Source organism: Myotis davidii, unplaced genomic scaffold (genome assembly GCF_000327345.1).
Source record: "Myotis davidii unplaced genomic scaffold, ASM32734v1 scaffold77, whole genome shotgun sequence".
NCBI lineage: Eukaryota > Metazoa > Chordata > Mammalia > Chiroptera > Vespertilionidae > Myotis > Myotis davidii.
Window position 1 is genome coordinate 7,671,023 of NW_006289713.1, and position 19,295 is coordinate 7,690,317.

The 19,295-nt window shown below is 44.5% G+C and overlaps 1 protein-coding gene across 3 annotated transcripts in view; it reads right to left on the reverse strand.

The window, feature by feature from the left end:
* Window positions 1–13,878, reverse strand: part of CDH13 (cadherin 13) — a 1,006,079-nt gene extending 992,201 nt beyond the window's left edge. The window contains exon 1 of one of the 3 annotated variants that reach the window (XM_006762254.2): window positions 13,517–13,855. In XM_006762254.2, the coding sequence (XP_006762317.1) occupies window positions 13,517–13,561 (45 nt within the window). In that variant the 5' untranslated portion in view covers window positions 13,562–13,855. Of the gene's footprint in view, window positions 1–13,516 lie in introns of all 3 variants that reach the window. The other 2 variants (XM_015562993.1, XM_015562994.1) reach the window with 2 other exon arrangements.
* Window positions 13,879–19,295: the final 5,417 nt, after the last annotated feature.

The window sequence follows — 19,295 nt, forward strand, 5'->3', positions numbered from 1 at the left end:
CAGTATGCAGAGTATAGTCAAACACTGCTGCAGTTAAATATTTTACCCTTTGTTCTCCCTGTGTGATCTACAATAATAATCTGCTTCCTATTGATATTACTGCAGTGTTGCTGACAATTACCAGAAAGAGAAATTGGGGTGCTTCAGTAGGCTGGAAAAAGTTTAGCTAAATCAGAAAGCAGGTCTAATTAAAAAAGTTTATCTATACATATAAAGCTCTCGCTGGCGCCAATCACATGTGTGTGTTTCAATCTATCATTGTCGATCATAAATTTGGTTGACATTTCTATTATAGAGAAAGGGTGAATAGTGATATTAAAATATTTCTTCTAATTAATTTTCTTTCAATGTGAACAAATCTGTGCACTGGGCCACTAGTTGCTTTATAAAGGGCCCATGTTAACTGCAGCTCTGGACAGCTAGGATTGCTTTTAATGAATGAAACAGATATAAAAACTGGTGTGACTCAGAACTGCCTGGGTCACTTATCAGTCCAAGCTTCTCAGCATCTTTCTAACTCAATTTTTTGATCTCTGAAATGGGGTGAATGACAGGGACCTTTTGAGTGGATATACAGTAAGTAATGAGGTAGAATACCACTAGTATGTGGTGTAGAAAGGGTTGTGTGTGCTCAGAGATGGCTCTGACATTAAATCGACAGTTTGCTTGTTTAATGAGACATACTTCAAATACTATAGAGCTCACCCTGTTAAAATATACAATTCTGTGGTTCTTAGTATATTCACAGGGTTGAATAGCCATCACTATTATCTGGTTTCAGAATATGTCCACCGCCCACAAAAGAAATCCCATACCCATTAGCAGTCACTCCCTATTCCAAGGCCCTAGGCAACGACTCATCTACTTTCCTGTCTCCATGGATTTGCCTGTTCTAGATAATTCTTTTCATTTCATGCAATCACACAGCATGTAGCCTTTTGTGTCCGGGACTGCCTACGGTTGAATCTCAGTTCCAGAGTTCAAAAGCTGTGTGTTCTTTATCAAGTTCCCCCGGAATTTTCCCATCTGTGAAATGGAATTAAAATCATAGTAGATACCATAAAGTCATTAGGAGGATTAAATGTACTAGTAAATACATCTAAAGTACTCACACAGGGCCTACCTCATACTAAGTACTATTTAGATGCCAACCTCCTTTATTGCTACTGCTGCTTTAATTTCTAGTATGCTGTTCCTCTGCCCCAGAGCATATGACTGGTGGTGGGAATCCAAAGATCAATAGAGCACAGAGCGCACAGCTCTTGCCCTCCCCAGTGCACAGCCTGGTGGGAATTATATGATTAGGAATCCAGCTTAAATGAATAAAGTCTTATAATATGCATGTTTAACTAATGAAAATCCAGATCTTCCACCAAAAAGAGAAAGAAAAAAAAAAACACAATTTAAGCCCTGCAATTAAATACTGTAAAATTATATTATGTGTATATTCTTTATTATACACTATAGGTTTCTGCATGCATTATACAGTTACATATTGATCATAGTACAGGTTGCATATACAAAACCAAATACATTGAAATTTAAAGGGAAACTTAAGAGATTTCAAGGTTAATTATAACTGCTTGTCGTAAACCTTGATGTTATAATCTAACCCCTGAGTAAAGACTCTATTGTATGCCTACAACAGCAACAATTCAAATGATTTAAGACAAATGAAATCAACCAACAACGGGCAGTTGAGTTGGGCATTAGGCTGCAGTAGCTTCCAGTTGGCCAAGCACCACTTCTGCCCTCCACAAGCTCACAGTCTCATTTTGAAAATAAACCATATAAGCATAATCATGAGAGATTGGTAGCAGAATTGGGTTTAGAAAACAGATGGAAATAATCTGTTGCTACCAGCCAACAGGACAGACAGATAAGAGAAGGGCTGTGCTCCTCCCGGCCCCTGTCCATCCCTTTGCCTGCTTTGTCGGTTTCCATAGCATTTGTCACCACCTGACAGACATCATGTATCTACCTGTCCATTTTTTATTATCTCTCCCCCCAACCATTATGGAGGTTCACAGGGGCAGATACTTGGGGTGCACTGTTCACTTCTGTATTCCTAATGCTGAGAAGAGTGTTGAGGGCTTAGCGGGTGGTCTGTAAGATTTGCTAGTGAATGAATGAATGAGGGTAATTGTTTAGATAAACACCACTTTTCTCTCATCTTCTATCCCCAAAACACCCATATTCTGTTCCTCCAACCTCAACTCACTTATTCCTTACAACTGTTTAAAAATAGTGAGTCTAAAATGAAGCCCTAAGGTAGGCTTTGGTAAACTGGTACCATCTAGTGAGAAAGAGAGTATCTGCAGGTAGGTGCTAAACCAAATCTGAAGGGTTTAAGAAAACAACAATCATAACTTCCCTCCATCATTAGTTCCACTGAGGAAGTTTGCAGTAGCACATAATGATGGCAAATAGAATCTCTTACACACTCATGCCCTCACTAAACATACACTGCCATTCCAAGCACCTGTCATGCCTCTCCGTGCTTCTGCTCTGGACTTCTCCAAAACCGTAGTTGCTCCCCCAGAACCTCAAAGGCTGAATAGGGAAGCACAGAGGAATTCATGGTGCCAGGGGCCACCCTTTACAAATGGAAGATGAATGTAGGTGAATATATACCCCAGCCTTCTTTCTTGCAAAGAGACCATTCTGAAGTGAGTTTTACACAGTTCTTCCAGAAGTAATGACCCACGGACAGTAACCCGCTCAGTGGCACAGTCTTTATTGGCTTGCTTGCTTTCACACTTCTCACTTCTGTCCCTGGGATTATCTCCCATACCAGCTCCCTTCATCCAAGCCTGTGTCTCCTCCACTGTTTAAGGGAACTCAATCCAAAACACCGATATATCTTTGAGTGGCCAGAAAGCCTTAAGAATTGTAGTCCAGATAATTACTACAAAAGCTAAATTATTACATATGTTAGGGGTGACCTGAGAATTATGTTCCATAGTTGACTACCAGCATTGTTACCTTGACCAAAGTCAATGTGAAATAATCCAGTGATGTGTGAGTCCTCAAGAAGTACCACAGTTCTCAGGGCAACTAGGTTCTTACTGGAATGGACATTATTGCTGGGAGAAGCATGCAATGTCAGTGGGTTGTTTGTCCCAGTCAAAAGCAAGGACTCAGGCTCAATGAATAGCTCTGTGTGGCCTTAGGTAAATAACCAACCCTTCTGAATTTTTCTTTATATATGAAACTAGAGGCCCAGTGCACAAATTCGTGCACGGGTGGGGTCCCTCAGCCTGGCTAGCGATTGAGGCTTATTGGGGGGCCAACCGGCCAGGGGGAGGGACCCCAAGAGGTTAGCTGGCTGGCCCAGGGGGAGAGGCCGTGGGAGGTTTGCCAGCTGGCTGAGGCGAGGGGCCATGGGAGGTTGGCTCTAGGAGTGCACTGACCACCAGGGGGCAGCTCCTGTGTTGAGCATCTGCCCCCAGTGTGCATCATAGCAACTGGTCGATCAGTCATTCCAGTTGTTCTGGTCGTTCGATCGTAACAGTTGCTTAGGCTTTTATATATATAGATAGAGATAAGAATAGTCTTTTCCATGCTTTCATGTCTCTGGACCTATTTTGTTTGTCAGTTTATTTTGTCCATTAGATTCCACATATAAGAGAGATCATGAACTTCTTTTTTTCATATATAAGAATTTCTATGGATTGCAGCAACTATTTGAGATAATGCATGCAACTGGCACATAGCAGAAAATTGTACAGTACAGTAAATTTACCACAGTTATTTTTATGCATTTTAAATAATAATAATCATAAGTGCTCATGATACTACTACATACATCCACATACATACTGTCCTGATAAAGCCTCCTGGAAGAAAGATGCTGGGAAGATATATGTAGAAGATAAGATCCCATCAGATCAAATGATTTTATGAGGCATGAAATCCCCAGGGGAACAATCTTTGTGGAGCTACCACTATGATGTGAACTGGCAAATCCTTCTCTAGGGAACAAACTTTACTTTCTTAAATGTCTGTGAATTTTAAAATACACATACATTTTCCCCCTCTAAGTTAGTAGGATGCTCAAGACCAAGGCGCGATGACACCTTCAAGCCATAAACTCCCTTGGAACACTGCGCTAAAGTTAATACAACCAACCTTCCTTCTGCACCTAGCATTTGCCAATAGTGAGATGAAGACATGAGCTTATACTCATTTAATTCTCATGAAAAACCTGCTGGGAAGTATAGCTTCTCTCTTTTTGTTTAGACACAGGAGGAAACAGATGAGGAGGAAAGTAAAGTAACTTATCTGAGTTCACATAGCATGCAAATGGCGGGGCCAGGATTTTTTAAAATTTATTTTTATTGTTGAGAGTATTACAGATGTCCCCCATTTTCCCCCCATTACCCTCCTCCACTGGCTTCTGTCCTGCCCTAGGCCTTCAACACACAACTGTCTGTGTCCATGGGCAATGCATATATGCATATAAATTCTTTGGTTAATTTCTTTCCATCCTCCCTCTCCCCTTCCCTCTGAGATCTGTCAATCTGTTCCATGCTTGCATGTCTCTAGACCTATTTTGTTCATCAGTTTATTTTGTTCATTAGATTCCACATATAAGTGAGATGATAGGCCAGGATTTAAACTTACTTCTCACAAGCTCAGAAGTACAAGATGCTTGCTCCTCTGGATCCAGACAACCTGTAGGCCCTGATTAACCTCCATAATTTTCCCTTGAGGACCAAGACTATGTTGAATTAATCTCTGGGTCCCCAAATTGCCAGCATTCTTGGCATTTGGTCAATATTAAAAATTATGGGAAGGAAAAAAGAAAATATGGAAGGAAGAGAGGGAGGAAAGATGGAAGGAAAGAAGGAGGGCACAGCTACCCTTCCCCAAGCACTAATTTAGCCCCTAGTGTTTCCTATTGTAACAGTTACCAAATTTACATTATTTCAGCTATTTATTTTCTTCTTTCTCATTGGATGCCCTCAGTAGACTATAAGCCCCATGAGAGCAGGTTTCATTTCCTCTTGCGTTACCTATGAATTCTCTAAATGCCTCTATAAATACTTAGCGAGTGGACAATTGTACATTCCCCACCTTGTGAGGATAATGTCACTGTGCTGCTGGTTGCTGTTGCTGTTTTTTAAGAGAGCCCATGTTAACATTTACTAGCACACCACTGATTGGCACCCAGGGAACATTCTGCTGTGATGCCTAGAAACATGGAGTCAGCAAGGCTGTATCTAATATGCTGAAACAAAGGTTTGTTAGCATTCACAAAGTGATTGCTGAAAGTAGTGGATCATTATTTGCTTCAAGTAAGAAATATTTCTAGTGCTGCTGATTGAATGTTCAAGAAACGATTAAATGCCTTGGCAATGTTTCACTCAAATATCTTTTGCATGAAAAGCCTCCGAGATTGGTTAATTATAGAGGCTACACATTAGTCTCTCTAGTCAAGGGCATTTCCAGGCCTCCATAATGCCCACCCCAGATGCAAGCACAGATAGGATCTGTGGGCACCCGTGTAACTGGGGCCCTGGATGCCTCTCTTAAGGAGCATTACTGCAGCCTGGCTAACACTCCGATGGAAATGGCCCTCAGACCCTGTTTACTGTGTCAAACACCTGGGTTCCTTGTTTGGGCCAGTGGTTCTACCGTCCTGCCGACTGAGAGTCAGAACTCAAGCTTGCATCCTTAACCCCTCCATGGCCCTCGCGCTGTCCTCTCCAAGCCCAGTTATTATGCCCTGCCAAGTTCTTCCCTAAATATCTCCTGGATGCTCCGAGTAGCATGTGTCTACTCTCATCTGCATTGTCACTTACTCATCTAGATTCTTCCCATGATCTCAGGCCTACACTGGATCCTCCCTTCCACTCCTACCCAGTTACAATCCATTTGCTACCCTGCAGCCAGGGTTACCTTGTCACACTGTATCTTCCCCATATTACTCGCAATGGCTGCCCATTGCTCCAGGACAAACACCAAAATCCTTGCAGTGGCTGGCAAGGCCCCAGCGGCTCTAGCTGCTTCTCACATCACTTTCTTTGAGCTGTGCCATGTCTCCTCCTGCCCAGGGACTTCCACCAAGCTGTGTCTTCTGCTCTGAATGCTTTTCCCAGCCCACACCCTGCAGTGTTCCTTCCTCACTACTCCTTTAGACTGTAACTTGGGCATCAGGCTATCAGGGAAGCCTCCCAGTTCCTTCCTGGATCTAATGCTTTTCTTATATTCATTCATTCATTCTCTCATTCCCTCATGTTTATGGAGAGCCAACTATATGGTAGGTACTGTTCTAGACACTAGGGATACAGAACCACTCAGAGAGCAACATGTACTATAATGGAGCTTACCTCTTAGTGGGGGAGAAAGACAAGGTACAGACAAGCAAAATATATATTATGGCATGATCTCACACAATTGTTTGCTTCCCTCATAGCAGTTGTCTCTGTTTTGAATTATTCATCAATTGATATTTATGTCCCCTGCCAGGGGATACCTTGGGGTCTGAGCCCCTTCCTAGCAACTGTACCCTGAGAACATACTAGGTCTTCTATGGATATCATAGATATTTATTGAATCCATTTGGTCCCAAGTGAGTGAATGCTCATGAAGTCAAGTTGTTAGACTGTTTGGGGCTTAGGGGGAACAATCCCTAATGGCCAGACCCTTAATGCCCTCCTACCCTTAGAGAAGGCTCTCTGCAGCCTCTCCCGCTGTAATTTTGAGTCAGAGTAGAAGTCAGCCATCTTTTTCTGTAAAGGGCCAAATAGTAAATATTTTAGGCTTGGTAGTCCATATGGTGTCAACTCTGTTGTTATAGCACAAGCACAGCCATAGACAATTATATAAACAAGTGGGCATGGCTGTGTTCCAATAAAACTATTCATAGAAACAGGCTGCAGGCAGGAATTGGCCCGTAAGCCAGAGTTTGTAACCCTGGAGTGAGATGGTCCCAGATGCTCAGCAGCTTATGGCAGTTGAAGGCGTGGTCTGACTCAGCTAAGGGTTCTAGGGAAGAATCCAACAGCTTTCCACAGACCCCACATCAATTAACAGGAAGATTATCACAGAAGCTCAAGCTTCAGGCATTTGCAGGTACCAGCTCCTGTGGCACGTGGAAAAGCGGTTCCCTGCCACTCCCAGAGGAAAGAGACTTTGGCCTGCAGGCTGCATAAGGCAGGGATGGAGGCTGCCACATTCCTTGCAGGGTCCCCAGGTTCCTCAGAGGCTGAGCTCATTTCCTGGCCCTGCCCAGGCATGTGGCAGGGCCGCTCTAGGCTGAGCAGCTGCTGCCCTCCACCCAGCCCAGTCTGTGCTCAGCTGGGAGACACAGGGGCTTTGTGCAGATCGGGTGACACTCAGTGGGGCCTTTGAAATGAGACATGACATGTCAAAACCTGACTATTGCTAATGCTAATTTTCAGGAATTTGACTTCTGTTGGCAGCTGACAGAGGAAAAACAATTACTTTTTGTTTCTGTATGTGTGTGTAGTTACTGTTACCCTAACCTTTGGGGTCTGTACTTATGGAAAACAGGAATTATCCAAGGCTTACCTGCTAGAATGGGATGAGTGGACAAATTTGTCTAGTATTTACAGAGCCAGAGAACATTAATTACAGCATTAACACTAAATGTGGGCTGTGGTGGGTGTCAACTGTAAAAAACGGTTACACTCCAGTAGTGCTAGGGGTAACAATGCCCTGTGTATAAAAGTACTCCAGGCAACAAAGTTATGGAGCTGATATTACCCTGAAGTTACGAATGCTCTTCCTGTTAGCTCGGTGCTTCCAGAGTACCCTGCAGGGCTAAGGCAAATCGTTTTTGTGATGCTCTGCTTATACTCACACTGCGGGTGAGCAATGCTGATGGGAGGCCAGTGCCCAGTGTGTCACTGTACTCCAAGGGCAGTGATGCTCTCCGTATAACACTGCACCCAGTGCACTAGAGCCTACATATTATCCGGTGGTCCCAGAGCCCCTTGGCTGCCGATGCATGATAATGTGTTAGGTGAACCAATCGGCTGGTTATTCCAGCTCTCAGACTGCCTCAAAGCTGTGGTATGTCACTTCCCTAGGTGTAACTATTCTACATGAAACAATGGTCTGGATGTTATGTGGATCTGGATACCACCTAATCACCCAGTGGCACAGATGGTAATAAAATTCTCAAAAAGAAGGTATAATCCCCTGGGTCATGTTCTTCCAAAGTGAACATAAATGGGATTCAATCAGAACAATCAAAAAGAAACTTTTAAAATAGCCTATCATTGAAAAATTAACTGCATAAATTTGATGAAGCCGAAAAGTTTTGGAAAGCAGACACTCCCAGTACAAATGGCTCTAGGGGCAAGATGATAAAAATCAGGCCGGACAATGGGCTAGGTCAGTGGTCGGCAAACTGCGGCTTGGCAAACCGCGGTTCACGAGCCACATGTGGCTCTTTGGCCCCTTGAGTGTGGCTCTTCTACAAAATACCAACTTCTGCGCATGGGCCACGAAGTTTCAATCCCACTGTACATGCGCACCCACATGTGGTATTTTGTGGAAGAGCTGCATGTGACTCGCAAGCTGCGGTTTGCCGACCATGGGGCTAGGTGAATAGTAGGGAGAGGTGGGGACTGTGACAAACTTCAGAGGCATGTCCTCCCCAAAGGGGAGAGTAATGACTCAGCTCCAATGGTGTGGCCATGTAAAAATGCAGCTCTAGGGTTGCCTGATTTTCTGAGATTTTAAGAAATGCAAGAAACCTAGACTTGTTTTTAAAGTACAATGTCCCACTTTACAAAACATTTGGGCCAAAGAGATACATCCATGAGCTACATTCGGCCTGTGGCTGGCACTCTGTAAACTCTACCCCGAAGCCAGATTTGCAGAATTGAGATGGATGGGTTTCAGCACCATCAAACTGATATTGCAAGGTTCAATCTGCTAAACCAAAGGATGACCATTCACCTCCATAAAACCTGGATCAGTCTGCATTTCAAGTTTGAAAGATCATTTCTTTCTTCTCTAGCCTGTTCTTAGCTGCTTCTCCCAGTAGAGAAAGTAGTTTTCTACCCTAACCCCAAAATAAAGCCAATACTTAGTGTATGGTGATGGTGCAGGGGATCCTACAGTCCAGCTAGTCATCCTTTGTACAGTCTGCTCAGGTAGGGGGATCCAGGCCCGGGATCCCCTGGGTGGCTGCAGAGGAGACAGGCTGTGAGGAATTGTATTGGCAGCATCTGTCAGGAGGGTCAGATCCTCCCAGGCGTGTGGGCACCTTGCAGACAGCTAAGTGGAAACATTGCCAAAACCACTGGTCACTTGATTTGATTCTGTCCAACTGATTATTGTAATTGGATGACAGATTGATATTTCCCTCTCTTTTTCAACTGGTGTTGAAGGGTGAGCGGATCTGGCTCATGACTCACTCTTCTGGGTAGTTACCTAATGGGGCAGATTATCTCCTTTCACAGGCAGAACTGTGCCTGCCTTTTGGCTGCCTGAAGAGTAAGCTAGGTCCAACTGTAGTCAAATGCCAGGAAATTTCAGAACTTCCTTGCATTTCATATTGCATTGTCTACAAAGGTCTTTGAAATTTCCCTTGCTCTAATACTCAGAGGGGATACATAGTTGGAGAATAAAATAAAACAGAAGCAACTATAATAGGGAAAAAAGGAAGGAAAAAAAAACAAGGAAAGATACTCAGTGCAAAATGACAGGACTTCTCATTGTAGCAAACAATTGGGAATAGGAAACTAGTTTGGTTTTAATGGAGCTGCTATACTGAAGTTGTTTAAAATATGAGCTGTAGATTCAGAATTGTGTAATGCTGTGAATGGAGCCCTCTTCTGGAGAAATTTTTCAACAGATATTAAAACAAGATAAAAACAAGCAGAGATAGACACTCACACACACATAGTCACATACAGAGAGAAAGATAATTAGGACATATTATTGGCTATTTAGATGATATGTCATTCATATATGAATTGAATCCATAGTGGTTTTTTCTCTCCTTTTCCTTACTTCCCACAAATAGAAATTAACTCTACTCCTCAAAGAACTATTTTTTTTTGCTTTGTTTTGTTGTTTTGTGTTTGTTTTTTTTTTTTTTTGAAAGGAGGGAAAGAAAGAAGGATATCCTCAAGAGTCTAGCTGAACTTTTGCCTACACAGTGAACTTCAGGCTGAGACTCCATGTACACATCTAAATGCTGGTACTTACAGATAATGCAGTTATTGGGTACATTGGTTTGTTGGGCAGTTTTAACACATACAGAATACTTCTAGAAATAGATTTTGTTTAATGGAAAACCCAATGGCTAAAAATTAAAAAGGCGGGGAGGAGGGGGGAGACAGAGTAGGAGAGATTAGCTAAAATGACTATTGAGGCTTTTAATACAGACTATGGCATTACATAAATTCCAGATCACATATTCAGCCTTGCAGTTTATTAAATGTCTTTGGGGACTTGCTAAAAAAAATTTCAGACACATTAACTCTACCACTTTAATTCCTTTCACCACCTATATCTCTGTTTCCCCAGGGCTATTGAAGTCTCATAGGCTGCTACATGCTGGACCCTTCTCAGGGCAGGAGTACTCTCTGCAACCCTCAATCTTTTATCCTCATCAAAATGGTTCTGCAAAAAAACACTGCCCTTAGAATATAATATAGGAAGTTGAAGGGGCACTAGAAGACACCGATTCTCACTTAAAATCCTGAAAGCCAAAATTCTGACTCCAAGAAAGGACTTCCTGTTTTAAAATCAACACCTCAGAATTCTGTGGAACATTTGTAGTCACTCCTAAGTGACTGCTCTCCAAACCTGAACCACTCCCTAAAATCCTAATTCTTGGAGGATTACTCATTTATTGTTAGAACTTTTGGCTAGTTGTGATACCCAAATATGGGAGGGGGAATCATATTTACAGTGGAATTTCTAGCTCATGCTACTCTTTTTTTTTTTATTATAGCCAAATTCCAGAGGCCACTTCTGGGACAATCTTTCTCAAAACACCCAGGGGAAAAGAGAGCTGATTGTCCTTAACTTTGCCAGTTCCCAGCCATTGTTGGTTAGAATTCCTCTCCCTGCCCCGCCAATAAACTTACAGAGACTGATATCTTCCAAAGCTGAACGCAGCACCTTACCACTGAGGTGGAAAAACACACGCATGCTTGCCTGAACACCATGAGGGCTGAGTGACTAATTTGCTTTATTACATTGTTTTTCCCTTTCTTCTGTTTTCTCTCTGCCTCAGGAAAGTTTTGTGTTGTTTTTTCTTGTTGACTCAAAGCCCCCAAGACTTTCCCCACTTTCCCCACCATGGCCCTCAAGAGCTCTGCACTTAAGCCTCTTGCTGGGTAACTGGATTGCGCCAGCATGATTTCTCTGCAAGGTGCTACCGCTACCAGGATATCAATTACTGACCTAATGTGGACATTTGCTCTGATTATGCATAATAATCTAAAAGAGAAATATGATTCTCAGGGCAGGCAATTTAATTCGTTTTAAAGGAACGGAGTGAGCTGTGAGTCTTCAGAACCCACCTGTGCTAGCTGGGCCTTGGCTGAGACACACCAGTTGCTTTGCAAAAGGCATCATGTGAGAAGCCCCCAGTGCATAAGGATTGCTGGGTGCTGTGGTCTGTCTTGTTCAAAAGGAGGCGTAACTTTGGGCAAGCCCTGGAATCCAAACTGAGGGCAAAGCATGCCCACAGAGACTGTGAAGTCCTAGGTAAGGTAGTGGTAAGTGCTCCCAGACACCGACAGCTCCCTGTGAGCCAGGCCTCATGGTAATTGTGTTACCTGGGACATCCTTTTCAATGCAATACAATCTGCCTAGCAAGCCTATGAAGGTGAAAGGATTATTTTACACTGGAGAATATGGAAGCTCGGAGAGATTAAGCAACTTGCCCAGAGTGGTACCACTAGCATATGGCAGAGCAGATCTGTCTGAATCAGAGGCATTCTCTTCACTACCCTGCTGAATTAGGATTGTGTATCCCTACATACAGCCTCGGGAATAATTAGTGTAGAAAGGACGGAAAACTGGCTCATAGACAGGCATAGGATTTGTGGCAGGACTACAGGCTACAGAAACCCTAAGAGAATCAACCAGCAAACCTTGGTAGAAGAGGCGTACAACTGAGTAAGGGAGTATGAGTGGGGGAAGGAGGCTCCAAGTACTCTCACACACTGCCACCCCCACTCTGAGTGCTCTCCATGGGACATGGGTCAAATTCCAAAGTCAACACTAGCTTGGACCCAGCAGTGGTCTCCCCTTAGAAGGCTGTACTACATCTCCTCACCCTAAACCTGCCCCTTCCTGGGTCCCTAGCTGCTCACTCTCCCTCTCACCTACATACTCATACATGTGCCTCTTCCCCTGGCACCCAGGAATCCTGGCCAGAAACTCAACACCCATTTCTAGCACCCCAAGGCACTCCTTGTCTCCTTCCCTCCTCTTCTAGGCTGCCAGGGAGACCTAGGGGACTGGGTCCCTGAGCAGTGCTGGGCGTGCCCCTCAGCCTCCAGCACCTCCGTTGTACTGCTTTCCTATACACAAACTTCCAGAGATCTCTCAGATACATAGGTGGTTGCTGGAGGACCGTGTCTCCATCGTCCCCTTTTAGGAATCTCAGGGCTTCCCTCACAGCGCAGCGCTCCCTTCCTTCCCTCCGAGGGTTAACAGGCAGCTGGGGCCCGGTGGGCAAGGCTTGAACTTTTCTCTGTTCCCCGCCTGCCTGCCTGCCTGCCCGCCCAAGAAAGCAGCAGAGGCGGCAACCAAGACTCAGGGCTGAAGCTTCAGTTAGCTGGACAAATGGGGTGTAGCGTAGGGGGTTGGGGCCTGTGCCCTGACAGGGGACGCACTCCGGTCTTTCCCGGCCTGAGGTTGGGGAAGGAAAGGACCCCCAAGCAGGAGCAACTGCCACGGGCGCCTTTGAGCGACAGCAGCAGCCGCTGCTGCGCAAGGCTAGCCCGAGGCACCTTCCAGCGCGCACCGCCGGGCTGGGTGAGGGGGCCCGGGCGCCCCAGGAAGTCAGCAATGCCAGGCCATCCTCTCCAGCCGCAGAGCAGCCCACAATCCCGACACAAGCGGCGCTTCCCTGATCCGCGCTGAGCTTGGTAAAACAACGACTCCTTGGAGTCCTTTCCAACTGAGTCTTTCTCCAATACACGAGCCTCCGGGAGAAGGCGAATCAAAGTTACGCCACTTGATGTAGGCGAGAATGTCGCCCCGGCTTGCAAAATAAAGGACTCAGGACTCCGGAGCTCTCTCCTTCTCCCCTTCACGCGAGCGAGCGCGCACACGTACACACCACACACACACACACACACACACAGCGGAGTGGGTAACCAACCCACCGGGACGCCCTAGGATCTCTGGGGTTGGGAAGAATGACCTCCCTTCCAAGCCCAGGGCTGTCTTTGCCACGGCTCCAGGGTCCCCTAGCGCCCCGAAAGCCCCCTCACTCTGCCGGCATCAAGCAATCGGAATGCAGATCCAGGGCGCAGGGCGCGCCCCCGCAGCCCCTCTTCCCTACCTGGGACAGGAGAATACACAAGGCAAGCGGAGTTCTCGGCTGCATTTTGCCCGACTAGAAGAGCCCGGCGGCGTTTTCATTCATGCACGAGGCTGCACTGAGCATATTTTCCGTGGGAGCCAGGCTTTGAGGAGAGGCTCTGCCTCGCCAGCCAGCCAACTTCCCAAATAGATCAGCGGCAGCATCACGAAAGCATTGGGTAGAGGCTGATGACCAGGACCAATGGCTTTACAAGACGGATTCCTTCATAAAGCTCCCTCGTTTTGCATGGCAGATACGGGGCGAGCACCTCGCGCAAAGCGAGACCCTCAAAGGAGGCAGCCCATTTGCTTTTTTGGACTGTTGGGGCCCAGCCTCACAAATCACGCTGGGCATCGCCAGCAGATTCCACTTATGAAGAGAATGGAATTGCACCCGGGACTGGCGGCCACTTACAGCTCAGTGCAAAAAGATTCTCTTTATTAAAATGTTAATAAGATCTACTTTATTTCCAATAAATCAAATAAAATTACCCCAACAGTTCCAGCCCTTTCTACGCCTGGAAAGACCTGGCAATGGATTTTATTTTTTATTTTTCTTTCTTTTTTTCCCCATGTGGTCCAAGTCATGATGGTGTTTGGTGTTTCCCTGCCATCACACAAATCACAAAGAGGACAGATCAATTCTAGCTTGCAGAAAAAAAATCCATCAAGGGGCAATAGACTTTATTAACTGCTCAGATGAGAATCTGACTGGCCACCTACTCCACAAACATTCATCTGGCTCCAAAGTTGGGACCATGATGTGAGGAAACTTTTTTATTTTCTATATGGATATAATCTTTTGGAAGCTCCTAGCTATTGCCCCAAAACTCAGAACAGTAGTACCCATGTCTTAGGGGATTTTACAAATGGAGTCTTATGGAAATGAGGGTAAGAGGGATATCTAGGTTTGTCTTTCTCAGTAGGAATCTAAGAATATGCAATAAAGACTTTACATTGTCATTTCCATGCAGCCTCCTAAAAAGGAATTAAGGTGTTCGATAATACAGGATATTTGTGCAGTAGAATTTATGCAACCAATATAAAAAATCTGGGCCAGAAGGAAAGAAATCAGGAAACTGAAATGCTAAACCCAAACTCTAATAAATTTTCTCTGATTTAGATCTGAGCTTCCTGGCGGCTAAAGCAATAAGAGAAATATATAAGCTACATTGTTCTTATTATACAAATATATTCTGACATAATTTCCCTTGATGCCAAATAATGGAATAAGTGTATTATGTGTTATATAATTTAGCAGGACACTACCTGGTGATCCAAGGGATGGGGCTGTATTCCTAGCATCTGGCACAGGGCCTGGAACATGGAGGCCACCATTAGTTTGTGTGAAAGGGATGTCTAAACTTAATCAAGAAGTAGTGAGTGTGGGGTGGAACAAAGATTTTTAGAGCCACGTTGCCTAAGCTTAACCTGCAGTTCTACCACTGACTAATAAGTTACTCATACTGTCTCTGCCTCTGTCCAATGGTTAAATAAACATATACATTATACTGAACTCATAAGGATGTGATGAGGATTAAATAACAAAATAACCACTCAACAGATGTAAACTGATGCACCTTAAAAAATTATTTCATTGTCAGTTCTTCTATCACAAGGTCATCTCATGTGGCCCAAGGTCATTAATGAAGATGCAATGTCATCTGACCACCTAGCTGCTTTAGCCAGTGCCAGCCCAACAGATGGCAATGTTGGCCAAACAGCTCCCAGAAGAGCCCAGGAAAGGTGAATACTTCTGCTTCTTCCAGCTTTCCACTGTCCTCTTTTCAAGGTAGCATTGCCCCTGAGCCTCTAAGAAGTGCAGTCACAGTGTTTGATAGATGTTGTACTTGTCTCAGATTGGAACCTATGTGTGTGGAGACCCATCCCCACATTGCTCACCAGTAAGAATAAAACAAAATTCTTTGGAGCCAGACCTGCTTCAAATCAAGGCATTATGAAATATCCTGATTTTTCTCCATTCCAGGGCAGAATCGGGGGCCAGCTGAGCCAAGCCCATAGGATCAGCAGGCACAAAGAGAGAGAGAGCAGAGGACAGCTTGGCAGATGATAAACCATGATAAGGGGAAATGGTAGCAGTAAAATGATGTTCCAGCTACATTTCCACAAGCAGACAGCCAGTTAGGAAGCACTACTAAGAGTAGGGTGTTTCCAAGGATGCACGTGTACAAAGTACAAAGCAGTATTATTGATTTCATAGTTTTCCTGGACCTTTCCATGGTCTCCCTATTCCATCATGTTTACTGCTGCTCACCAAGTAGGTCCAGTTTTCCCCCTTCCTGGCACATGGAAGGGTTGCACTTGCCGCCCCCTTGTGGTTAGCGTGGGTAAGTGTGACTAGTTCTAGCCAATAAGCTGTGAGCAAAAGAGACAGGTGTCACTTCAAGGCTGATGTATTTAATCACCAGTGTGAGACAGGCCAGTTTCCCTGGAATAGGTACTGAGATGGAGCTTATTGGGGAGTGTTCTCAGGACCAACAGCTGCAAGAGGTGGGGAAACAAATTGGCAGAAGTAGAAAGTGAACACAGCTGTCCTTGCAGTAGAGGACCCAGCCAATCCCAGGGGAGCTCTGGGACTAGAGTGGTCCTTCAGAGATGACCCTAATAGAGCCATCTCTGAAGAACCTTTGTGTTCCCAGGCGCCAGCTGCTCCCTAAAGGAGGATAATAATCTTGGGTGAGGTTGTTTCAGCTTCATCAATGTACTGAATTAAGGTGCTGACCCACAACAGGTAACTGCAGGCTGTGATTCCTAGGCTGCAGATGAACTTGTGCATCTGAGGGCACCAGTGAAGCTAGCTACAGATTTGCCTGGCCAAAATTCTGCTGAGTCTGTCTCCAGCCAGGAGCTTGCAGGCATTCCCCAAGGTCCTGGGCTTTTGTCCTGAGCTATTCTACTGGCAGGCAGAGTGGCTCTAGCCAACCTCAACTGATTCTAGGTGGATGTGCCCAAAGGGCCAGTCCCCATCCCTTCCTACTTCAGTAGGGGAGCTATTGGGAGTTGTAATAAGTTACAAATGTAACTTTCAGAGTCTTCTTAGGCCTTGAGGCTCATTTCTAGAAACCATAGAGCAGCCGTGGGCAAACTACGACCCGCGGGCCGGAACCGGCCCGTTTGAAATGAAGAAAACTAAAAAAAAAAAAGACCGTACCCTTTTATGTAATGATGTTTCCCTTGAATTTATATTAGTTCACACAAACACTCCATCCATGCTTTTGTTCTGGCCCTCCGGTCCAGTTTAAGAACCCACTTGTGGCCCTCGAGTCAAAAAGTTTGCCCACCCCTGCCATAGAGGCTAGGAAGTTGGAAAGAAATTTGTCCAAAAAAATGACATCTGGATTGGGATCTCTGGACTTCACTTGTATTGGGTAAGTAGCTTTTACTCCCCAACCTCGATTTCTTCATCCATACAATAGGAATAACAACATAGCAACATTCCAAGGATTGTTGTAAAAAAAAAAATGATGTTACTTTTCCCCTCTACCTCTTACTCCACTCTACTCTCACAGAATGTACATTTTACCAAAAATATCATGTTTTGTTTAACAAAAATAGGAGAAAAGTCATTTTATTCCAGTGATAACAGATTTCTGAAGAAGAAATACATTTGTTTGTTTTGCCGTGTTCTCCCTTCAGCTTCCTAATGAGGGGTTTTTGGCTGATTGATTGATGGTGGCAACAAAATACTGAAGCTAAAATCCACCTCCCAACTACCCCTCCTCTACCTCCCCCACTACAGCCCTCCAAGAGCCCCAGCAGCCTTTGCAGCGATGGGTTCCCCAGAAGCCATGTCTGTGTTCAGACACATTCCAGGTCCACATTCCTTTTCAAAGCACATCAGCCGGGCTGTGGAGCTGGTGGAACCATCACCCAACAGTCTGCAGCTGTTTCCTGAGGTTCCAGGGATTGAGACTTTCCTCTCATTGACTGATGTGGATGAAGACATGGTTTCTGAGTGTGTGGAGGTGGCTGTGTGGGTGTGTGCAGTGCTTGTGTGTCATCTATACAGGCACATGAATGTGCGTGTGAGGAAAGGAGCAACTGGGATATCATCCCACAGAGATAATTTAGTCAAATCGTGGGACTCTTTAAATTTGCTGCTGTGATCAGGCATTTGAATAGAATAGTGAGAAACTGGACAGATGTCCTTATGAGACTCAATAGTTATCAGGTGTGCAGGGGCACTTGCTACTTGGAGAGCAGGGAGGGAAATCCATCCCATACAGCATTATAACATAACATAATGCTGAAGCTGCACCCCCTCAATGTCTATAGCCTGCTAAAAACACCCAAGGTTATGACAATACACCATCCCATAATACCTGGATACCAAAAGTTGCATCCTTGATCTGCTTGAGCCATGAACCTGCTTTATGTTTCTTCATTGCCCTTTCTGTTATTTGGCCTTATACCATAAGTGCTTGCATTATTGTCTCAATTCTTTACTCCAACCTGCATCTACACCTTTTACCCTTTGACTTTGGGTTTGGCCATGTGAACTTGGTATGGCCAATGGAATGAGGCAAAAGTGATAGGGTGCCAGTTAAAAGCCAAGGCTCCAAGGGGTCCTGTGCATTTCAGCTTCCTCTCACTAGGTTCTCTATCAATGCCTCAAAGGAACATTCATGGACTAGCTCACTCGTCGTAGGAGGGCAGACGAGCACCTCCATGGGCCCAGAGAAACTTGAGCAAAGCCAACAGAGCTTTGATACATAACAAACCATCCAGATCAGCTGACTCACAGGTATGTGAGCTAAAAATAAACGACTGCTCTAAATTTTGGGGCGGGGGGTGGTTTGTTATGTATCAATAGCTAACCAATAATTACACTTTTGGTTTGTTGTCTATCTCTCCTACATCTGTCTTTTTGCTGCTGTGTGCTTAGCTTCTAGAACAGTGTCTGACATACAGGAGGTGCTCAAAGGATTTTTGTTGTAAAGATAAATGGCTTCTGTATTGAACAATGTATGATGGTGATATGAACCCCCCTACATGTACAGCCCTACCAGAAATATATCCTGATGGTGACAGTTCAGTCCTCCCACCTGGAAAGCATTCTGTAACCTTGACACTCTGCACTCACATGTAGCCATCTAGGTCAACCTATGACAAGGCATAATAAGGAACATTCCACAGAGGCTAGTGTGAGCATGTAGGTGCTTGGAGATCTTCACTCAAGGACCCTTGGGATGTGATATCTTTCTGAATTTCCTTAATTTATAAAAAGTCCACACATATAAGACTAAGACAGAAAGTGCTCCTTTGACTTTTGAGATACTGCACTAACATAGGGTCCTCTGTGGATATGTTTAATATAATCATGACTTCCACACTAGCATATAACTAAAGCCTGTAGTGACTTTTTTGCCACCTCAATTCAACTTACCTAATTATCTTTAAAGGTTTCAGTCCCCTTAAGTAGCAAATTTGGGCATTCAGACACCAATTTTATTCTATGAACTAGAAGCCATTAAGAGCCCCCTCTAGGTGTCTCCCTTACCCAAAATTAGTTACTGGGGTTATTTCTCAGCATCAGTTTGTCATAGTGTGACCCCTAGAACACATCAGCATCACCTCTGAACTTGTTGAAAATAAAAATTCACCCAATAGTCCTCGCCTTCCACCCACATAATCCAATATGGCTGTCTCCTAGAAAATCCTTAGCCTCCTTTGTGAATATTTACTGCAAAGTTACTGAAGCTGTCTCTGGCTGCTTTTCTCATGCCAGCATAATTGTG